Source organism: Python bivittatus, unplaced genomic scaffold (assembly GCF_059951505.1).
Source record: "Python bivittatus isolate LINGU-HERP-01145 unplaced genomic scaffold, Pbiv_v1 ctg000580_np1212, whole genome shotgun sequence".
Taxonomy (NCBI): Eukaryota; Metazoa; Chordata; class Lepidosauria; order Squamata; family Pythonidae; genus Python; species Python bivittatus.
In genome coordinates, this window is record NW_028277087.1 from 16239062 (window position 1) to 16260853 (window position 21792).

A 21792-nucleotide genomic window follows, 5' to 3' on the forward strand; every position below is an offset into this window, starting at 1 on the left:
CCTTGGGCCAGCAGCTCTCAGGAGGGAGATGGTTTTCATTTCTATTCATTAGCTTCCAGGTGCACATGGCCAGCGAGAAGCAAAGCCATTTCCTCCTTATTGCATTATCTTGTCCGAGCCCCTTGCAGCGTCTCACCACAAAATCTATTAATGGAATTAGGGCCATCCTGCTATAAAAGGATGTGAAATGATGACAGGACCATAAGTAATACTTGGCAAAGCTGACCTGGACACCTAGTGGGGGGATGGGAGGAGTAAAGGGGACATTTGGGAAGGATGTTATTGCAGGAAGCAGAGCAATCATTCCCTTTAATATGGAACCTCTGACCAATCTGGCTCATAACTAGAAACCTAAGCAAGATGCCACATACCCACATTCCCTGGAGCTGGGTGGACTTAGTCCTTATTTAGAAAACAAATGAGCAATGTGTCTGTTCTCAGTGTAATGATTCAACAGAACAGGAATGTTTATTATTAGGAGGTGGGCACTACGGTGGTGCTGGCTCTAGACTTTGCAAGACCTTTGATCAGGATGCTCCCCTTCCAGTTTACTTGTCTTTTCCTTTTGGGACCAGTCCACCTAGCTTCTGGTTATAAGGAAGATGAGTTTTACCCTGGATCTGTGCTTGCAAAGACATATAAGATTGGCTACTGTGGGAAGCAAAATGCTAGGTTAGATGGGATTTTGGTCTGATTTAGGAAAGAACTTTCTATCCTTAGATTTTAATAGCAATAATTGATTATTGATTGATTATGTGCCAACAAGTCATTACTTTACTCCTAGCAACCACATAGATAGATTTTCTCCATAATGATCTGTCTTTCAGGTCTTCCAGTGGTGCACTTATCGCCACTGTACTGAGTCCACCCACCTTGCTGCTAGTTGTCCTCTTTTTCTCTTTCCTTCCACCTTTCTCAGCATTAAAGCCTTCTCCAGAGAGCTCGGTCTTTGCATAATGTGTATGAAGTAGGATAATTTGAGCCTGATCATTTGTGCCTTGAGTGAGAACTCTGAGTTGATCCGTTCAATGGTCCACTTGTTTGTTTTCTTGGCTGTCCATGATATTCTCAGGAATCTTCTCTAACACCAAAGTTCAAAACCGCCAATATGTCCTCATTTAACGATCACTCATTCAGCGACTGTTCAAACTTACAATGGTGCTGAATGAGTGGTAGTTAACAACTGGTTCCAGCCATCACAGCACCCCTGCTGTCACATGATTGCAATCTGAGTGATTGATGCCTGGCTCATAATTATGATGTTGCAGCAAGCCATGGTCACATGACCATGATTTCAGACATTCCTTGCCAGCTTCCCGCAAGATAATGAGGAAGCCATCAGGAAATCAGATATCATGGACACGTGAGGTCCTTGCTTAATGACCCACACAGTTCTTGCTTAATGACCCACACAGTTCTCACTTAATGATGGCAACTGGGACTGCCAGAACTGCCGTCATTAAGCGGCACAGTCATGTGACATTGTGCTCTACAACTGCATCGCTTAATGATGGCAATTCTGGTCCCAACTGCCTTCGAAAACTGAGGACTACCTGTAGCAATAATTATTAAAAATGAAGGTTGGCATCCTTGAGTTGAGTTCAGTTTCTGGAGCTTCCATACATACTGTTTTATTAGCCTTATGGAAGTAGTTTGCTATCACCTCCTTTGGGAGTTTTTTTTTTTTTTTTAACTTCTCAGGCTAGCCTATAGCCTCAATGTTCCCTAGAGGCCTCCCATCCAAGCATTAACCAAGGCTGAGCCAGCTTAACTTCCAAGATCAGCAGAGCTACGTTCAGTGAAAAAATTATTACTGTCACTGTTATTATTCATCAGCCATTTATGCAGTGATTTAGGGCAGGATAAGGAGCATGTGCCCAAGGATTCCCTGCAATCCTAATTCTTTCTTTAATTAATTACTTCCATGCTCCCCCCACCAACACTGGATCCCACTTCTTATGAGTGAACATTCCCACATGAGATGGGCTCTTTTTGATGGCAATCTGACTTGCATCTGTACTTATTGCATTCCTGAGCTAATTAGCCCTCTGTCAGCAGTTAGCTATTGTTTTTTTTATAAGCCCTAACATTTTCTCAAGCCATTTCTCTTTCTTTTGTCTTCCCCCACTGTATAGTGCTCTACTGCAACAGCACCCCAGAAAATGCTTTACAAAAGTTGTATAGCGTGGATAAAATCAGGAAGGAAAGTAAAAGTTTCCAGATGCCAAATGCACATTCTAACAGCTTTCCTTAATGGAGTCAGTCATTAGAGGGGAAGAGGCAAAGCTTGAGTACTGGGAAGGTTAACTGTACAAAAGTGAAATGAGACAAATCAGAAATGGGGTCAGGTACACATAGCAGCTCTTCCTGGGTTCTGGGTTCAGCACCCTGATTTGTGCATTCTTCTCATCTCATGTTGAGAAAGAAGAAAGGTTACAAAATTCAAGGGGAGAAACAGCAAAAACGGAATATATTAGCACACCCACCATGAGGATAACACAGTTCTACACTGAACTGCTACACAGCCAGAATAATGCTGATGATCTGGGCAATCTCATTTATGATGGCAACGTTTTTTGCCACTACTGTGAGCAGTGGGTGGCCTTTCAGTAATGAACATGGAAATAGTCCAAGTTCTTCCTTGACCACAGAGTTCACTGGATGGCTTTGGGCCAGTTGCTCTCTCTTAGCTCAACCTTCGTCAAAAGGTTGTTGTTGTGGGGATAAAATTAGGGAAAACCTACAGGAACGCTGCCTCAACCTCCCAGAGAAAAGGCAGTCTAGGGGTATCATAACGCAGTAAGAAGAAGAGATGCAAAGCAAAATTTGCTATTGGTAATGGTCCTATGCAGCAAAATTCTTAGGATACAACTGGAATGGGGTGGGGGGGAGGTAATTAGTGGAGGGGGAAAATGACCCCCCAGGCCTCTCTGTTGTACATTCTTCCCAGCTGCTCAACCCACTTCCCCCAAATGATGCACTATATTTTACATTTTAAAGTCGCAAGCTACAACGTCATGGCCACTTGGATGGAAATAGTTTGTATTAAATAAACAAGAAGCAATAAGTGAGGATTTCACTTTTCATTCTGCTGTAAAATATTTGCCTATGCACATACATTACAGCATATTTTTGAATATAAACTATATTTAAAATAAAGTTTATAAAAAAAATAAGTGAGGGTTTCTTGGTAACCGAAGGCCAGACCTTGAAGTTAATGTGAGCTTCAGGGATTTTTCTTTTTTTCACTGATGGAGAAAGGTTACATATCAATTAAAGTTTCATGATTATTTTATTAAGCCACAAGGAGGGAAGGAAACTGGAAGAAAAAAGGAAAGTAAAATACTTTAAAACATTTCAGTTACAAAGTATCCATTATCCAAAGTATCTGTCCATCCAAAGTATCCATCCATTAAATACCATAATAAGTTTCAATTAAAATTTGAGGGCAGAGAAAGTGTTTTTAAAAGTCCATTGAGAAGCCCTCTTGATAGGACTAGCTGTGTAATTCTTGAGATGGACTGTCAGAATTAGAAGCCTATAGTTTTTCACCCCTGCTGATTTTGGTGATGGACCAACCAACAAAGCATCCAAAAATGACTTTAATACACAGGTAATCATATATGGGTGTAGGTTGTCTTTCATATAATCTGGCTCCTTGAATGGTCCAGAAAAGCACTGGCTGGCATAGAATGGCTGTAATACCATCCAACAATTTTGCAACCTAACTTTTTTATTCATCTTCAAGGGAAGGCCCATGAAAAGCCTATTATAGAAATCCAGCTTTGATGCAATTATTACATATCTGGGTTTGGGCTTACAGCTGTGTCATTGTTTTTTATTTTCAGGGTTCTTGCATTATTTAAGTACCATGTTGTCATCCTGCTTTTCTTCCAAAAACTCAAGGATAATGGCAGATGGTCTGAGGGTCCTATGAAATAGATTAGAGAGAGATGGGGTAAGTGGTGAGAGTCCAAGATCATTCAGTAGCTCCTATGTGGCCTGATGAATAATTTGACAATATTCAGCACAAAATGCTTGACAAAATAGCCCTTAAAAACAGATTGTCAGAATGTATTTCACAGATCATTACAGTCAAGGGATACCAGTTTTTCTACTTTGCTCTGTACAATTTTCTGGCTAGGACTCCTGTTTCCTTGACAATCTCTGGTCCTAATTGCTCCATCTTTCCCCATGTTTGGAATTCCTTCCTTGTTATATTTGACTTTCTTCTCCAATTCCTTCATTTAAATGAAGCTTTTAAATATCTTCTTCTGGATGGATTTTTGTTGAATAAACACTGATGGCTAAACTATACAAGATGTGGGATATCTGTAAGTGGATCTTTGGGCTTTGACCATCCCAGTATTTAAAAAAAAAAAAAAAAACAGATGTAAGGCTCAAATTTCATCAAGTAGTGCTGAATGGAAGGCATTTAACCCTTTCCCTCTGCTAAATTACTTATCTAAACTCTGAATTGCCTTCCCATCTGAGAAAGCATCCTCATAATGTAAGGGATGGCCATCTATGTTGCAGTCTAGACTTCACAATCAGCTTCTTGATTTTGTGTAGCTATTGAAACCAGCGCCTCCAGAGATTTTTGCAGCTCAAATATAATAGATCCAATAAAAGATTGTTCATCCCTCTACTAATATAATACATACAGTAGCTGGGGAGAAGGCAGGTGACAATATCAAAAACTGCTGAAGACCTCAGAGATATGATTAATACAGTGATTTCAAACACAGTAGAAGGTGTCAAATTCAGTGGTATTCTGGTCCTTATACTGTGTACAGCTTGGTAACTGGGGGATGTTCTAGTTCATTTCTGCTCTACTCTGCTTTGGCTCAGATCCTGAATATTAAATAAATATTTTATTAACCCAGGGTCCTGAGTGTGTGAAGGCCCTGTTTCCTGGGTATGCTAATGGATTATATTTCTCAGCTGCTATATGAACTTACTTTTTCTTTTTGTATTGGTTTAATTGATTTTATGATTGTTTGTCACCCAGAGTCACTTGTTTGAGATGGGCAGCTATACAAATTGAATAAATAAAAATTAAAAATAAAATGAATGAATGAATGAATGAATGAATGAATGAATGAATGAATGAATGAATCTTCCTTTGATATTAGTGGAATAGTTTCAGCTTGTATTCAGCATTTTAAAATCCCACTAGATATTTTTCCCCAACTTCACTTTAAGAGCTTCAAATTTAATCTCTCTTGATGATGTGATAAAATCATATATTTTATCCCTTCTGGGCTGTTGCAAGCTGTAATAGAGATGAAGTAATATAGAGGCAATCTCTTAATCTCTGTTATACTATGGTTGCCCAACTATTTGGGCAACCAAGAAGCTTGAATGGAAAAAGGGACTCAGTAAGATTATCTGATAGTTGCTCTTAATTAAACCTAATTTAGTTCAGTCTAAATGCATCACTTCCCCTCTGTAGGACCCAGACTGGGAGCCAGATTAGCCATAAACTCTTTTAATTCATTTCTGCACTGCCCAGAAAGAGAAAATGTATCACTAAGATGAGGACAGGGGCTTATTAATTTGCATGTTGTATGTGTCTGTCTGTCTGTCTGTCTGTCTGTCTGTCTGTCTGTCTATCTATCTATCTATCTATCTATCTATCTATCTATCTATCTATCTATCATCACATTTTGAATTGCTTAAATGGGGGAAAAGGATGGTTTTCAGCATTACCTCTGCAACTTGTCATTCTCTCTCAGGAGAAGGGTAATGCTGGGAAAGTCTTGGCAAAGCAGAAGTTGGGGGGTGGGAGTTGTGGGAGGGAGGGGGGTGCTGTGTGGGAGAGTGACAGCAAAGAGAGAATTGAAGATTTCAGTAGTTTAAGAACTACCCGTTTTCCTTTCCTGCCTGCCTCACTTTCCCTTCAGTACTTACTACTGCCTGGCTGACTGGCCAGTGGGGAGAGGACTTGTGATGTAATGAAGCCTTGCTAGGGCCCTTCTGGTTCATGGACTCATGGGGTATTAGGTACCTGGAGAAAGTAGAGAAGGTCTGTGAATGTCCACAAGAGTGGCATTTGATCCAGGCTGTGTGCTATGTGAGCTGCTGATAAGAAGTTCTGACTGGATTAGTGATTGATTGGGTTAAGTGTGTTGTGTAAATACTTTACCACTTTTACTAGTTGTGCATTTTGTGTTTCTGTTTAAACGTTGGTCAGGTTTTCCTTTGGGATTGCAGCTTTCCACATTTCATTGTATGTAATTTCTGCAGACTGCTGTTAAAAAGGAGAAGAACCTGTGCAAAACCCGAAAACTCCGTCGGCTTCAAAATTGCCTTAAGGTCTTAGTCCTTTTCTTTTTTTCTTCTTTCACTGGGATGTATGTCAAGAGTCACATATTTCCTTTCCTTATGCTACATGCTCTCATAGACCATCCTTGATCATAACTGCTACCACACTTATTGCAAACCAATTCTAGAAACAAAAAGGATAAATGTCTTCAACAGGAACTAGGTTTAAATTACTGGAAATGCCCATGGAGAATATTTATAAAAGGATGCATAAAGGTAGCAGCTGCTTTACAGAGGAAACAATAAAAAGAGAAGATGAAAAGAAGGAAAGGGTCATTATAATTCAGAGATGAGCCAACTTGGTCCAAAGTTGACCAGTTGAGTGGGGCCAGCCAAGTAGGTTAGATGGAGCATAAAATAAATCTGTATAAAGGAGATTATTTTTAATAGTGCTATATTCATGGATAGCATGCTTTATGAGGCATGATATACATATGTTTTGATCAGCATTATGGCTGATGGAGGCAATGTAAATTTCCTTTCATCCAGTTACATGTAGTTGCTGTTGGTTTTTGTTGTTGTTGGAGTGGGAGGGTATAGGGATTCTCAAGATCAACCAGATAAATCCACAGCACACAAGAACCTTCCTGTGAATCATTTCAAATTTTTCTTTTATTTGTAACATTGCAAGATAGAAAAACATTGCTTTCTCTGACAGCTTGACTTTTATAGCTAGATAGCTTTGTAAGTGGCTTGCAGCTGAAGCACATAAATAGATCGTCTTCCCCTGGTGTAACTGCCATTAAAAAACGTTGGAATGCAGTAAAAGCACTACATCACTTTATGACTCTAATTGCTCTGCCAGTCTGAGATTAACTATTTCCCTGCCTGCAGAGTAATGCTTCTTCTGAAAATCAGTATATCTAAGCTATTTTAATGTATGTAGCTGTACTAAACTCCCCTTAGAGTTAATTAAAGGTTTTTGTTAGACTTAGCTGGCAACCTCTTGCAGCTACCAAAACTTTGATCTACAGGTCCTTTTCTCCCTCTCTGGATTTCTGTGCTGGGTAGACATGATACCATACTATGCTATCTCCTTCATCTTTAATGATCTTCCATCACTCAGGAGTCTTCAGTGGTCTCTGATCCACCCTGGAACCTGCCATTCATCAGCAGCCACTTTGCTTATTAGCTATCATCTTCTCCGTCTCTCTCCAATTCTAACAGCACTCTGTTCCTGCCTGATCTTTCACCCACTTCAACTTCCTCTCCCCCAGCATGAGAAACTCTATTTTACTCCCCACTATGTTCCCAGCTTATCACCTCCAGGCATAGCTTACATGGCATGGAGATTACATGTCAGGATGGCAGACTATGTTTACCTGCTCCATTCTGTCACGCTTTTCAACATATTTTTGCAAGTGATAAAATATTGCATGTAGGAGGACAGAAGGACCCTTAACTAAATCACAAGCTCATTGACACATCCTTCGTGTAGCCCTGATGAACTCCAGATGTTGCCAGACTAGAATTCCCAAAATCTAGCTATGGTGTCTGGAGCTGCTGGGAGAGCAACACCTCAAAAGCTCTCAGCTAGTGACAGTTAGTAGGAGTGCAATTCCTTTTCCTCTCCTTATCAGTGGGAGCACTACTGGGGTCTATTAGTAAGTCTTTCCTAATGTAGGTACCTTCCACATGTAAATTTTAACTCCCAGAATTCCTAGCACTGGCTGTATTGGCTGGGAGTTGGTCCTAATATCTGGAAGGTTCTGTCAGCCTTGCGAGGTAGTCCAGACAAGAAGCACACCCATATTAATTAATTCTACTTTATTGTAAGGTTACATTAACAGAATCTTGCAAGTCTGAAAGTACATTTCTCCCCTGTTGCCTTTACAGCCCAAGAATCTAAGGAAGGTCCCTTCTGAGACATTTGCCATGCCCCTGTTCCTTTTGCGGGTTAAGCTGCCTCTTATCTGACCATTTCCCTGGCTGCAGCTCTTTCCCCTGTCTCCCAAGGTCATTCCCACATGCCACTGCAGGTTCTGAGACTGTGGAAGACTGATAAAAATAAGTTTCTTCTGATCCAGAGCTTTTCTTTCTTTACACTTGCGGGGGAGGGTCATATATAGAGGGAATATTTCTGTAGCTGAAAAATAAATATGCAAGCCAGTACATGTAAACAGGGCTTCATGTTCAAACCAGGATGCTACTTCACTGATTGCACAATTTGCCACTTTTTCCTCCCACCTATATTTCAAAGGCCAACATACATCCTGTGGATTTTGGAAGAGAGTCAAGTGTTTTGCCATCAAGGCTTATTGCAAACTGCGGTGGATTAATTACTTGATTTTCAAGGAGTCACATACTGCAAGGAAATTAACTGTAGTCAAAGTATACAACTGTTAATGTTTACATACTGCGTTGTAAATTTCAAGCTGCTTGATAAGTGGTTTCCAAAGCTACATTTGGGCATAGTGCAGCTAAAGCCTATATACATTTTCTCACAAATAATTTCAAATGAGTTCAGAAGGCCTTATTCCTGGTTAAGTACAGTTTATTTCAAATTTATGAAAAGGAACCTACCCTTGGAATCCTCAAAATAGAGGTTTTCTTTTATAACAAGAGTCCTTCTAAATGAGTGTTTCTCAAATTTGGCAACTTTAAGATGTGTAGACTTCAACTCCCATAATTCCCCAGCCAGCCATGCTGTCCACACATCTTAAAGTCACCAAGTTTGAGAAATGCTGTTCTAAACTTTCAGTCTAGTTATATTTCTGAAACTGAGAAATATGCCATTCATTGAGGGAAATGCTGTGTTTAACCATTTAGCCTTTACATTCTAACAGAATGATGCTAATGTTTGATAAACACTAACAGTTTATAAACAGTTTTTATTTTAAAAAAGCATCTTGTTTCTCCACATTTGTTGAGAAGGAAAATCTAGTTCCCTTTTCAATGAGAAAAAAATGGATGCTCTTTTGAGTTTTGTTTTTCCATTTAGTAGGGAAGATATATTAGTATTATTTTATAGCAAGAGATATCAGGTACACATTTAAATCAGAATCTCCTAACTCCCATGAACTCACTAAACAAAGCCAAACAAATCAACCTAGAAGTAACTTTTCAGTCTAGGATTGTAGGATTAGTGCCCTTAGAGATGCTAATCTTCTGGGCTCATCTTTCAGGCACTTTTCTAGAGTTAGAACTCTGGACCTTTAAAAAACAATTTTGAAGTGCTTTGGACTTATGCAAACATAGCCCCTCTCTACCATTCAATACAGCAGCCTCTCTTTTTTCAGACTGTGACAAGAGCCTGGCAAAAATGCAGCTCCTTTAAGAGCTGCTTAAAACAGCCACAACTTTCTCAGGCTGGCAGAGAAATCTGACAAAAGAGGGCCTGCTTTAATGAATAGCTAAGTGGTGTTGTACTCAAGTGAGGTCTGAAGTACTCCTGAAGCATTTTCAAATGCAGGAGCCTAACAGGAATAGTAATGTCAGTCCAGCTAATGGAGTCATTACAGAAAGGAATTGGAGGTAGTACTCTATCTTCAAAGGAAGAAACTGAACATTAGGTTTATTAAAAATAAGCAACAAACATGAGTTAGTATCAATTATGCTGTGTTGTACAGTAGTGAAAGGCATAGACTAAATGTTGGAATACAGGTAGTCCTCGCTTACTGACCACTCGAAGTTACAACGGTGCTGAAGGAGGAGACTTATGACCAGTTCCCAAAGTTGTGACCATTGCAGCATCCCCATGGACATGTGATCACAATTTGGGTGCTTGGCAACTGGCATACATTTACCATGGTCGCAGCATCCCACAGTCATGTGATCACCATTTGTGACCTTCATAGACAGCTTCCCACAAGCAAATGGAGAAGCCATCAGGAAGTCACAAGTTGTGGTCATGTGATGTAACGCTTAACGACCTGTGGTGATTCGTTTAATGACCATAGCTGGAACTGATGTCATAAGTCAATGTGGTTACGTGACATTTCACGTAACAACTGTACTGCTTAGTGATGGAGTTGCCAGTCCCAATTGCAGTCTGTAAGTGCGGACTATCCTGATTTTTATTTAACTTTTCTGATTTAACCTGTTTGTTGCTATTATTCAAAGCTGGATCAAGTGTGATTAAGGCTTGCCTAGGAGATCTATGGTGAACATTAGGGCCATAGGCTAAAGTGGGAAGTGAAAAATAATTCAGAAGATGGCAATGGCAAACCAGTTCCAGACTGTTTCCAAGAAAATTACATGGACGGGTCCATGAAGTCACCAGGCATCAAACTTGATTTGAAGGAGACTTGATTTGGCATCCCGCCAGCCTTTATGACTTTAAAATGCCCCAAAATGGAATCCAACATCTACTGATGTACCCTGATGCAGAGAAAGATTTAGATCAGCTGCTGCAGTGGCCTAGATTACTGTAATGGCTTCCCATTGATTTTTCTGAATCCAAGAAAGTAAAACAACACAGTGATTGTTGTGGTCGCTTTGCTAGAACACTGGACTTTATGATTGTTCTATTAAACATTCCACTCCTCCAAAGAAGTATATAAAACTGACTCAGATGTTCTACAGATCAGAACTGAGGCACAATTAGAATTGCGCAGACAACTTTTTATTAAAAAAATGTTATCCCATTACCTCACATAATGGTTACTTTCACATACTGTATATGGCTCATTCCATGTTCTGTGACTTGAATAAAGCAGAGTTGATTTAAAAAAAGCCCACCACCAATAAACACAAATTGGTTTATTAACTCACCAATTAACTTATTAATTGATAAGTTAATAAACACTATTTGTGTTAATTAACTCACCAATGCACGTATGTCTCTATGCAGCTGTTTGCAAATATCCAATACCAATAAGTAACTATCACTAACAGTATCTGTATGATTTCATTTCCATTAGCCTTGCCATTTGCATTTCTCCCCTCTCAACTAGGAGTTTATATGTACTTGTAGCTTGATATAATACTTCATACATCTGATGAGGTGGCCTGTAGTCCATAAAATGCTTACGCTATAATAAATGTGTCAGTTTTTATGTGCCACAAAAACTCTGATTGGGTTTCCACACTGCACTTAGTGATGGTTTGTTTGACTATGATTTCATTAATGTCATCAATCCTTTATGGAGTAAATTTTTCTATGTTAGTTTATATTTGATTTGATATGCAGGTGGCTTATGTATACTCTGGGCAAAACACACATAAACCCACAACAGTGGCTTAATGACCTAGGATAACTTGTCTTTCCCTATTAAGAAAAACAGACCTGACTGAGTTTTCTGAATCACATCATTTAACTGTGGCTCTAATGCTAAGCCCACATACTTGGCAATAAATCCCACTGAATTTAGTGGGCTTCATTTTTGAACTGTTTACATACAGGGAGATATAACAGAAATGTGAAGATGAAAGGAATACCAGGAAAACTTTGCCAGGGCTACCAGGGATCTCTGCAGGGTATGGCCAAAAAGTCAAGATGACGTCCGTGATATAAAACACAGGTGGAGCTTCGCTGTCATCTTCACTTTATGATCACCCTGTGCAGACACCCAAGGCCTGTCATATCTGGGATGAAAAGATCCAAAAAGCTACCAGATAGCAGAGAAATACAGAAAACTTCATTTGTTCCACCTGGTATGCCTCTGGATTTCTGCAGCCTAGTGTAGCCCAAGGTTTACTTGACCAAACAAACAAAAAAAAAAATCTAAGTGTTATCAAACATGTATGACAAGGGGCATAGCTTTTCATGCCAAAGGCCAGCCTTGGCCTATACATGGTACAGCACAGAGCATTTCCCCAAAAAATAGGCTGGGTCAGAAGAAAAAAGTTTCATTATTTTATTTCAACTATATGCACTTAAGAATAAATTAAATAAGTTGCTTAATTAATAAGTTAAGTATTTAGTTTGTTTCCCTCTTCAGTAGGGGTAAAAAGTACAGTTCAGTGGCAACTTTGCATCCAAGGTTTTCTGGGGTCCCATGTGGCCCTGGGGCTTCAGGTTGTGCACGGTGTGCATCCTTAGTTCTCTTTCTCTCCAGGAGAAGTTGCACCTCTCCTGGAGAGAAAGGGGAAGGGATGCCCATGGGTTATGGTCAAATAAGTCAAGATGGTGGCTGTAACGATGCGTCAGAAGCTCTGCAGATGTGATGCTCATAAAAAAAAGATGGAGCTGCTATCAAACCATCACAGATACCATCTTGACTTTCTTTGCCACTCCTGTGGACACCCTGCAGGTGGATCTGGGAAAGTTTCCAACCTGAAATATTATGAGCTTCCTTAAACACTGCAACAAGATGGAGCAAGATAAACCATTGACCAGATTGGCAGAAGACAGCTCCTTCCAATCTACTTCTTGACCCCATTGTTGTCGTCTTGCAGTCAGATTGGGAATATTTAGGATTGGGTGAATTTGGAGATTCCTCTCAGGTTTCCCTCTGATGAACAAGAACACAGCTCAGAATCATGGAGGCTGTAACTGAGTGGTGACTCCAGGAGGTGAGTTCATGCTACAGTTCCAGTCGTTCTGTATTTTCCCTGAGGAGCCATTAGAAATGGGCACCTGAATGCCTTCTCTGAATCCATGTTCTATTGCCTGCAATTGTCCATCTGTTCCACGGGCACTGGTTTGGCAAGAGACAAACTCTGCCTACTCTTCGGCTGTGATTTTAAGGATATCTGACAGCACAGTATGGATCGCACCAGCCGGAGGATGGGAGGTCTCAGGATGACAAATGCCCAGGGGTTCACAATGGAATTAACAGACAGAAACCGCATCACTAGAAGATCCCCCTTGTTTGAGCAGTCTTTAGTAAAACTGCTCATGAAGGCATGGATCTGGAAAGACAAAACATCAAATCAAAACAGATTACTTAGTAACCATCTGGAACTCAAAGGTTATGACCTTTTTCTAGTGCAATCCTTTTCATAAATTATGTAAATGTATAACATTTATAATTTTATCTATAAAATAAATTCAGTGGGATTTATTGCCAGGTATGTGGTCTTAACATTATAGCTATGGTTAAGCAAAAGAGGTGAATCAGAGTCATCAGTAGGGATTGCTTTTCTTAATAGGCAAGGACAATCAATCTTTTCATACAGGTCCCAAAGGATGTCCTCATATTGCCACTGATATAAGCTCATGGTAGAGATGACCTTTGAATCAGGGACTCTCTGAATTGTAGGGTCAGCACTCTCCCCACCTAGTGCTGTTCATGCAGTTCTTCTCATCACCACTTCCATGGTGGAAGTTATGGCATCTGTAGTCCCACTCATCCTGATGATGCTAAATACAGCAGCTTTCCCTGATTTGGCACTCTCAGTTCTCTCAATTTCCCAGCCAACATTAGCAAGGACTGAGAATTCTGGGAGTTGTGGTTCCAACACATCTGGAGAGTGCCTGGTGAGGAAGGGTGAAGTAAAGAAAAACTGCATATTATCAAAGTCTGGGTGACATGTGGATTGTACCTAACTGGCACATTAGAAGAATGAGAGTAAAGGTTAGAAAGGAGGAGAAGGTGCACCAAAAGCAGGAAAAAGGAAGCTGAATCAGACAGGCAAAAAAAGGAGGAGGAGGAGGAGGAGGAGAAGAGGAAGAAGAAAATCCAAAACCCCAACCAGATGCCATTCTACCTTATCTAAGCCAGAGATCATTGGACATTTCCTCTGCTGGCTGGCTGGAATCCTCTGAGGAGCCTTCACTGTATGCCATAATCCAAGGCTGACTCACAGCTACTTCCATAATCATTAGAAAGCATTTCCTGCATTGTATTGTCGAAGGCTTCATTTCCTGCATTAATGGCTAGGAAAGTAGCATCATGCAGGCTTCTCATGTATGCAGCTGCTTGAAGTTCAAAAGTAGATCTCAGCAAGTCCTGGGCTGATTATTATACCTGCCAGACTTACTTCCTTACAGGTTCTGCTTATCTCCTCCCCGAGGCAAGTTTCTCACTAGGCAGATAAATCCTAAAACTATGGATTTATATGTTGCTGTTCTCACCTTGCTTTCCCTTAGTCAGCTAGGGACATGCAATACTTTTAATTAAAGCTGCTAACTTCTATATAGGAAAAAGAAATTCTTATTTGAGTTATCACTCCTAGAAAATCACCACCTTTTTTGCATGTGTATATGTATTTATTTATTATCACATTTATAGAGCTACCCATCTCAGTAGTGACATATAAAATCCCATTCCAGCTGAGAGAGACTCAGTTTCATTGCCCTCAAAGGGGGGGGCGGGCTATTGCAATGTCAACCCTCCCTACACACACACACTCTCAGGGTTATGCATGATTACCCGTTCACATCTCCTTCCTATGCCATCTGGCCATGTTTATACCACATCTACAACCTGACGATGCTCAAAGATATGGTGAACAGCTCTTCCCATCATCCCGTGGTAAGTCATCATCCTGGCTTGGTATGATGGAAGTTCTTGTCCAGCAAAAGGTCATCAAAGAATGATTCTGGAAACTCCCACCACCTATTAGCTAAGAAAACTAAATGGAACTTCCATGTCCAAAAGCAATATATCTCTAAATAAATGAAGCTGGGAACAAGCAGCTGGGAAACACAGCTGTTCCCACGCCCAAATTAGAAAGACCTGGCTGGCCACTCTTGGAGGCAGAATGATTAGTCCATGAACACAAACTGCATATGAGTGAGTGATGAAATCTGGACCTTGCAAACACCAGATAATTTCCGTTCTCCCCCCAAAGTAGAATCCCACCTCCAATTGAATGTTTGCCAAAAGTTTATGGAATGGCATACACTGAATAGTTTCTCTTTCATTTGCACCATCTCTTTCCCCAAAAGGCTTTCTGTGTTTGCAGAAAGATTAGAAGTAATGAATGCATATGGACTGGCCAATAAGACTCTTTACATGCCCTTGATTATGTCTTCATAAATGTTCACCATTCATTGTCCAACTTATAGTGATGATAGAGTTTTGACGGCTTCAAAAAAGGTCTAAACAAATGTACAAAGCCTATCTGTTATAATAGAGCCTCCAGGATTAGAGACAATATACCTCTTAGAGCAGTATACCTCAGGGAGTACTGTAGTCTTCATTCCAACCTTTTGAGTTCCCAGAAGCATCCAATTGGCTGCTGTTGCTAAAGATACTGGGTGAGATGACCATTAAATCTGATCCATCAAGGCAGTACTCTGCTCTAAAATCAAATGCATTGATACTTGAATCTTGAACCAAACTTCTGTGCCTTTAGAGTATTTCACCACCCCACATTAATATCCTATTTAAGATCTCCCAAAGGTCTTTCCTCAACTCCTTCAAATTCATTCCTCCTTCAATTCATTCCTCCCCAAATAAGAGACTACATGAAAAAGAAAAATTTAGACATGCAAATGAAATATATATTTGTAGTCAGATGAGACTGCTCAGTTTCCCCCCTACTTCTCCTTAATTAAAAAAAAAAAAAAGATTAGGTATCTGTTTGGTCCCCTGTCCAGACTTCCCTGACCTGACATGCTTCAGATATATAGGCTTACATCTTCCTTCATCTCCCAGCTAGTAAGGATCTGTAGTCCAGAAAGCAAGAGACTGGGAAGTGCTGCTCCTATCTATTGGAGATCATGCAGAACGATCTGAACAAATGCAGACGTCACGAATCTACTTGAGCAATAAATTACACAAACACATTGGAGTCCTTGGATATCAAAATAATTTGGAAGAAGATGAAGACAAGAGAACAACCAGCAACAGAAGGACATTCTTTTCAATGGCTTTCCTTATAATCAGATGAAAGAGAGGTTTAATATGGACAAAAGGACAATTGGAACCAAGAAGAAGAAAACTGAATTTGAAATGGTTATGTATAAATTATGATCATATAATAGCTAAAATGTACAAATTGTAATTAACAGAGGATGAACAGGTTAATGACTGTATGGTGAAATGGGCTGCAAACTTTGGTTATAATATAAATATGCATATATGGGATAAAATGTGGGAAACTGGTGTTAAATTTACATTTGTCATAATTTAAGAGAGAAATTTTATAAAATGATATACCAATGGTATATGACACTGGCTAAACTGTCAAGAATGTACAAAGGAATATCAAATCAGTGCTGGAAGTGTGAAAAAGAAGAGGGGGATTTTTACAATGCATGGTGGACTTGTGAAAAAGCAAAGAAATTTTGGGTGCAAATTCATACAATTATACAAAAGATACTGCATATTAATATGATGAAACCAGAATTATTTTATTGGGTTTTATGGATGCTGAACTAGAAAAGAAATATGGGAAACTAATATTGCATATGGTAACTGTGGCAAGGTTATTGTAAGCACAAAGATGGAAGAATAATGAAATACCCACAGTAGAGGATTGGATTATAAAATTGGCAGAGTTCATGGAAATGGCAAAGCTGACCAGTTTGGTCAGGGAGAAAATGATACAAACTTTTTTAAAAGACTGGAAGCCTTACATGGACTTTTTGATGAAAGAAAAGAAGACTGAACTGAGGACTTACAGATTTGGAGATTAGAAAGGGTTAAAGAAGGAGGGGGAAGTGTAAGATGGCAATTACTCAATAGAAAGAAGGATGGAAGTCAAAATTCCATGTTTCTTTTTTCACTTCTTTTCTTATTTCCCATCTTTTTTCTTTTTCTTCTTTTTCTTTTCATTTTAATACTTGTATTGTTTTTGTAAAATTCTAATTAAAATATTTTAAAAAATAAAGATTTGGAGGAAGCCCATCCGAGTACAATGTTGAACATCCAGGGGAGGTTTCCTTATTCTAATTTTGAGACTCCCTGAATTCAGCCAATGGACATGCTGCCAGAGAGTTTTGGGAACTGTAGTTCCAAAACATATGGAGGATACTAGCCTAGGAAAGGGTGATCTTGGGGTATAGTCTATCAAATAAAACATACCCTTTGAATGTTGCATGTTTTGATAGAAACAGGAAATTACACAGTTAACAATGCAAACCAATATTCCTGTCTTGAAGTAAATCACCCATTTTAATTAGTAGCATTTATTACAATACTAACACCCTGACACCCCAGTGATTGAAATAAAGGCAGGTTTGCTCTGTACTTGAATAAAACTGTAGCCCTTTGCAAACCAGGTAAAATTCAATCTGAATGTTCAGTGTGACTGAGCAAATTCATAGGATTTAATTCAGACTTCTGAATTTTGCAAAGACCTATCCTGAAATAATGCAGGATCCACAAGTATCCAAATATCTCAACAATTCAGACACATCTGGTTTAATTTGATGGCTTGAATCAGTTTTCCAAAATAATATATTAATTTGATTCAGGGATTCAGCTGCATTGCTTTCTAATGAAATTTCCTAATAGAATATTCACAGAGCCCTATAAAATAATAATAAAGATATCTGGTCTGTAACAAACTGAATATTACAACTGGTTTTATGGCATAATATAATTTCCCCATAAGAAATTCCGGTATGATCAACAAGTTTACTTTCAACTAAGATTTTATAGGTTTTAATCTAAATTACACACAGTGAATATTCATCATTGTACATAATTTTGTCTTAGAAGAAACAGTAGTACCTAAAATGGTACTTTAGGCATCTGAAATTACAGCAGCCACAGATTTTCACTGTACAGCCACGAGAACTGGAGAATTGCTTCTTTTGTTTGTTGTTTAACAAGTGAATACTAAGATTCTCAGGATGCTAAATTCAGTCATTTTTCTTTGCATAAATGACATGTTCTCATACTGAAAGTAACATAACTTGGAAACTTGTCAAATATCCTGTCCCCATTTTTACTATTATTTTTAAAAACTATTGCTGAAGTTCACAAATCAAGATCATGTAATGCAATGGATGCAGATACTCCTAAACTGTGCAGCAGTTGTTTGCTAGCAATAGTTACACTATTTTATCACCAGCTGTTCCTTCTCAGGCTCTGACTAAGCTGAATGGAAAAAAAGTCAGGGCAGTGTAGTTTGAAAATGTTTAAATGTTTAAGCTAAGAACTATTAACTGAGAGATGATGGCTAATTCTGTCATCTTCCTTGGGAAACATGAAGAAGCAGCCCGGATTGCTCCACTTCCATTACCCTTTATTTTTATTTATTTTTATATATATACATATATATACATATACACACACACATGCACACACACATGCTTGAAAGCAACGTACTGCCCAACTTTTAACAACATGCAAATGACCATCAAACTGAGGTATTAGCAGAAAAAATCACTGGAATTCTAATTTCCTTTGGATTTTTTTTTTTTTATTGAAAAGTTGCTTCTGTAGAGCTAATTTTTACCCTTCCCTTTCAGGATGTTTTTCATCTCACTGCTTTGTTCTCAAAGTGCCCTCCCCACATGGGGAAAAACAGCTTGGTAGATGGGCAGTTTTGGGAGGAATGTGGCTGGCATTCAAAGCATAAGCATACTTTCCCCCCCTTGGCTACCATCTGATCCAGGGAAACTCTGGGCGGTTTACAATAAAAATAAGAATAAAAACCAATAAAAATGCAATAAAAACAATGTTCAATAAATAAATAATATATTCCAAGGAACTGATGGTATATAATAGGTTATTGATCTATGGGAGCATCTTCATGGTGCCAACTACCCCCAAGGTTGGTTACCCCTTCTCAAGCCCCACGCAAGCTGGCAGAGCCAGGTCTTCACCCCTTTCCAGAAACCTACCTTTATTTTGATCACTGGGGTGTCAGGGTATTAGTACTGTATTCAATGCTACTAATTAAAATGGGTGATGTACTTCGAGACAGGAATATTGGTTTGCATTGTTAATTGTGTAATTTCCTGTTTCTATCAAAACATGCAACATTCAAAAGATATGTTTTATTTGGTAGACTTAAACTTTACATTTAAAAAAATAGTTAAATTGTATATGACACTTCATCTAAAGTATATTTTGTCTTGAGTTCATCCTGGATTAGCAAATATGAATGAACAAATTGAAAGATAAACCTGGGTTATAGAATGCTTAGTCGACCCCAACAACAGCTAGGATCTGGAAGGGAGACATTCTTCTAACTTGATAGGTAACACTCTGAATGCCATCATGGGGAAAAAGGTACAATAAAATGTAATTGTAAAAAAATGGAAGGACTCCAAAACAGCAACAGGCACCCCAAGGCCCAGGAGCCATGGGGTCTCCAGCTTCTTCTTTGTGGCCTACAGTGCCCCCAATGTCATGCTGCTGAAAGTTGGCAACATGTTGAAAATAGGTAGAATTATTTTCTATATTTTTAGAAAGTAAGGGGAAAAAAACCCCTGTATTTCATATTTAAAACCTTGTCAATGCTCCTTAAAAAAGGATTGATTAAATTCCTGCCTTGCTTTCTTCAAAGACATCAGTTTATCAGTACACCTCAACCTTTGTGGCCCTTGGATGACAAAAAGTAATAAAATAAAACCCCAAACCAAGCAATCCTCTCACCATATGCTTTCTAGCTATAAAACAATTTCCTACCCCAAACCTCTCTCTGCTAAACCAGATTAAAGCTTCCATCATCTTGGCTTTGACAGTAGTTTAAATAAGAACCCAGAAATGCATTGGTTTAATTCAAATGTTGCTCGAAGCTAGCCTTTCCTTTAAGTCATGGTTAGTTAAAGAACCACAACAGCCTGGTTCATGGGTGGATTCACAAAAGCAAACAAGCAAGGCCAATACTGCTGAATCCTGGCTGACAGATCTCTCCTCTGAGAATCTGTTTCATTCCTATCAATCCAGCATGCACAAGGATGAACCCTTTGTCAGTTGACTGAACGTCAGCTGTGATGTAGACCTCTATAAACATAGCCACATCATCCAGCAGAAGAAAGGAAGCTCATACAGTAATGTATGTTGACTCAACATTTTTTGCTATGTTTTAGACGTGTGGCCTTCTAATAACAATTGTTTCAAAAAATCTGGTTGCTGTGTGGTTTGCAAACCTCTGGGAACTCTACTGTTTTGATACCATTTGGGTTTATCATGTTATGCAATAAAACAGAAACAGAAAAACGGCAATGCTTGTTGCATATTTACTTGAAAGGAGGTCCCATTAAATTCACTGAGAATCATTTAAAAGTCATCCTAAGAGTCATTGAAATGCTTTATTTTTCATTGCATTTTTCGGATGGTTTGCTTGTTGCCAGCTGCCTTGAGCATATGAAACAAGCCAGAAAGTGGGATGGATGGGTGGTAGTACTGTGGGGGGGCTCATTGACTGAGTCTCATTTTTACATTCTAAATCTTGGAAGTGGCGTTTGACCAGGTCCAAGTGTTTGATCATCTGGTCAAGTGTACCCTACTCTGATGCTAACAGCTGTCCAGGCTCTCATATAAGGAGAGATCTTAATTTTGAACTCCTTTTTTTTTTTTAAAGTAGAAAGATTACTTTTGGGAAAATCGGCCCTTTTTCATCCTAGTAGCATGTTCTTGGGTTCTGCAAGCTGCATGCAGCTTGGGAATTGTCCACCCCTGCTTTCCATTGGAAAGGCCAGGAACTAAACTTGGGACCTTTTGCATGCAAAATAGGTGTTTTATACTGAATGATGGGTGTCTCTCTCAGTTACCCCACCTCCCTGTTTGTCTCAGCAACATTACAGATATTTTGTCCCATCTATTCCCATTTTATAGTGATTTTAAAAACATCCTGTTTTAGGAGCATTTAAGTCAAATGAAACTTTAGGTCTGCCCTTGCCAACCTGGTGCTGTTTAGAAGTCTGGTAACACCTTCCATCATCACTAGCCAACATGGCCAATCACTATAGTGACAAAGAGGTAGAGAGATTCCCTTGAGTTGTGCTCAATTCCTGGTGATTTTGTGGACATGTAGTCTTCTTAGCGACTAAGACAGGATTTACTCTTTCTTTCTTCTGTGGTGTTTTGACTTCCCAGTTTAGTCTACAGCTCTGTTGTTTCCTGGTAGTCTCTCATCCAAGTACTAATTGGTTTTTGCTGTTTAGATTTTCAAGATTAACCAAGATTAGGCAGGTGTTACTACCTGGCTATATGGAAATTGTAATCCAATTTTTATGGAGTTCATTGAATGGGGAAAGGAAAATTGCCTGAGCAATGTTCATCGTCACGTAAGTTAAGAAGACTTATTTTGTTCCTTGTATTGAACAGTCATTGCAAGAAGGATTATGCATACTGAATAAAGTGGCTTTCCCTACTTTATAGGTGACAGTTGGAGGATGTTTTGTTTTTGTAGTTTGACACCTCTGAAAGGTATATGGTTGCTGAAAACTGACCCAGGGTCTAATCGCACACCAAGGTTTTCTGATCAACATTCTAGAAACTAGCTTTTCTCTCAACTGCAAATATAGAAGAAATGACAAGACACTTCCACATTTCAAATGCTTCTGTCGCCTCTTCACAATTAAAGTCATGTTCACCTATAGAGGAGTTTGGAGACGGCCTTGAAGAAAATATGCAACCATTGTTGTAAAAACATGAACTTAGCAGAGGAAAACAGGAAGGCATGAGAAAGTAATTAAAAGATGCCCCGCTTTGGCTCTTTTTGGTATCA

The 21792-nt window shown here is 39.1% G+C and overlaps 1 protein-coding gene across 3 annotated transcripts in view; it reads right to left on the reverse strand.

The window, feature by feature from the left end:
- The window catches only part of PTGER2 (prostaglandin E receptor 2), a 56347-nt gene that overhangs the window by 31500 nt on the left and 3055 nt on the right, over positions 1-21792 (reverse strand). The window contains exon 2 of one of the 3 annotated variants that reach the window (XM_088149672.1): positions 3306-3931. The exons of 1 other annotated variant lie outside the window; for it this stretch is intronic. In XM_088149672.1, the coding sequence (XP_088005798.1) occupies positions 3902-3931 (30 nt within the window). In that variant the 3' untranslated portion in view covers positions 3306-3901. Of the gene's footprint in view, positions 1-3305; positions 3932-6988; positions 13123-21792 lie in introns of those variants that run through there. One more of the 3 variants, XM_088149669.1, reaches the window with a different exon arrangement.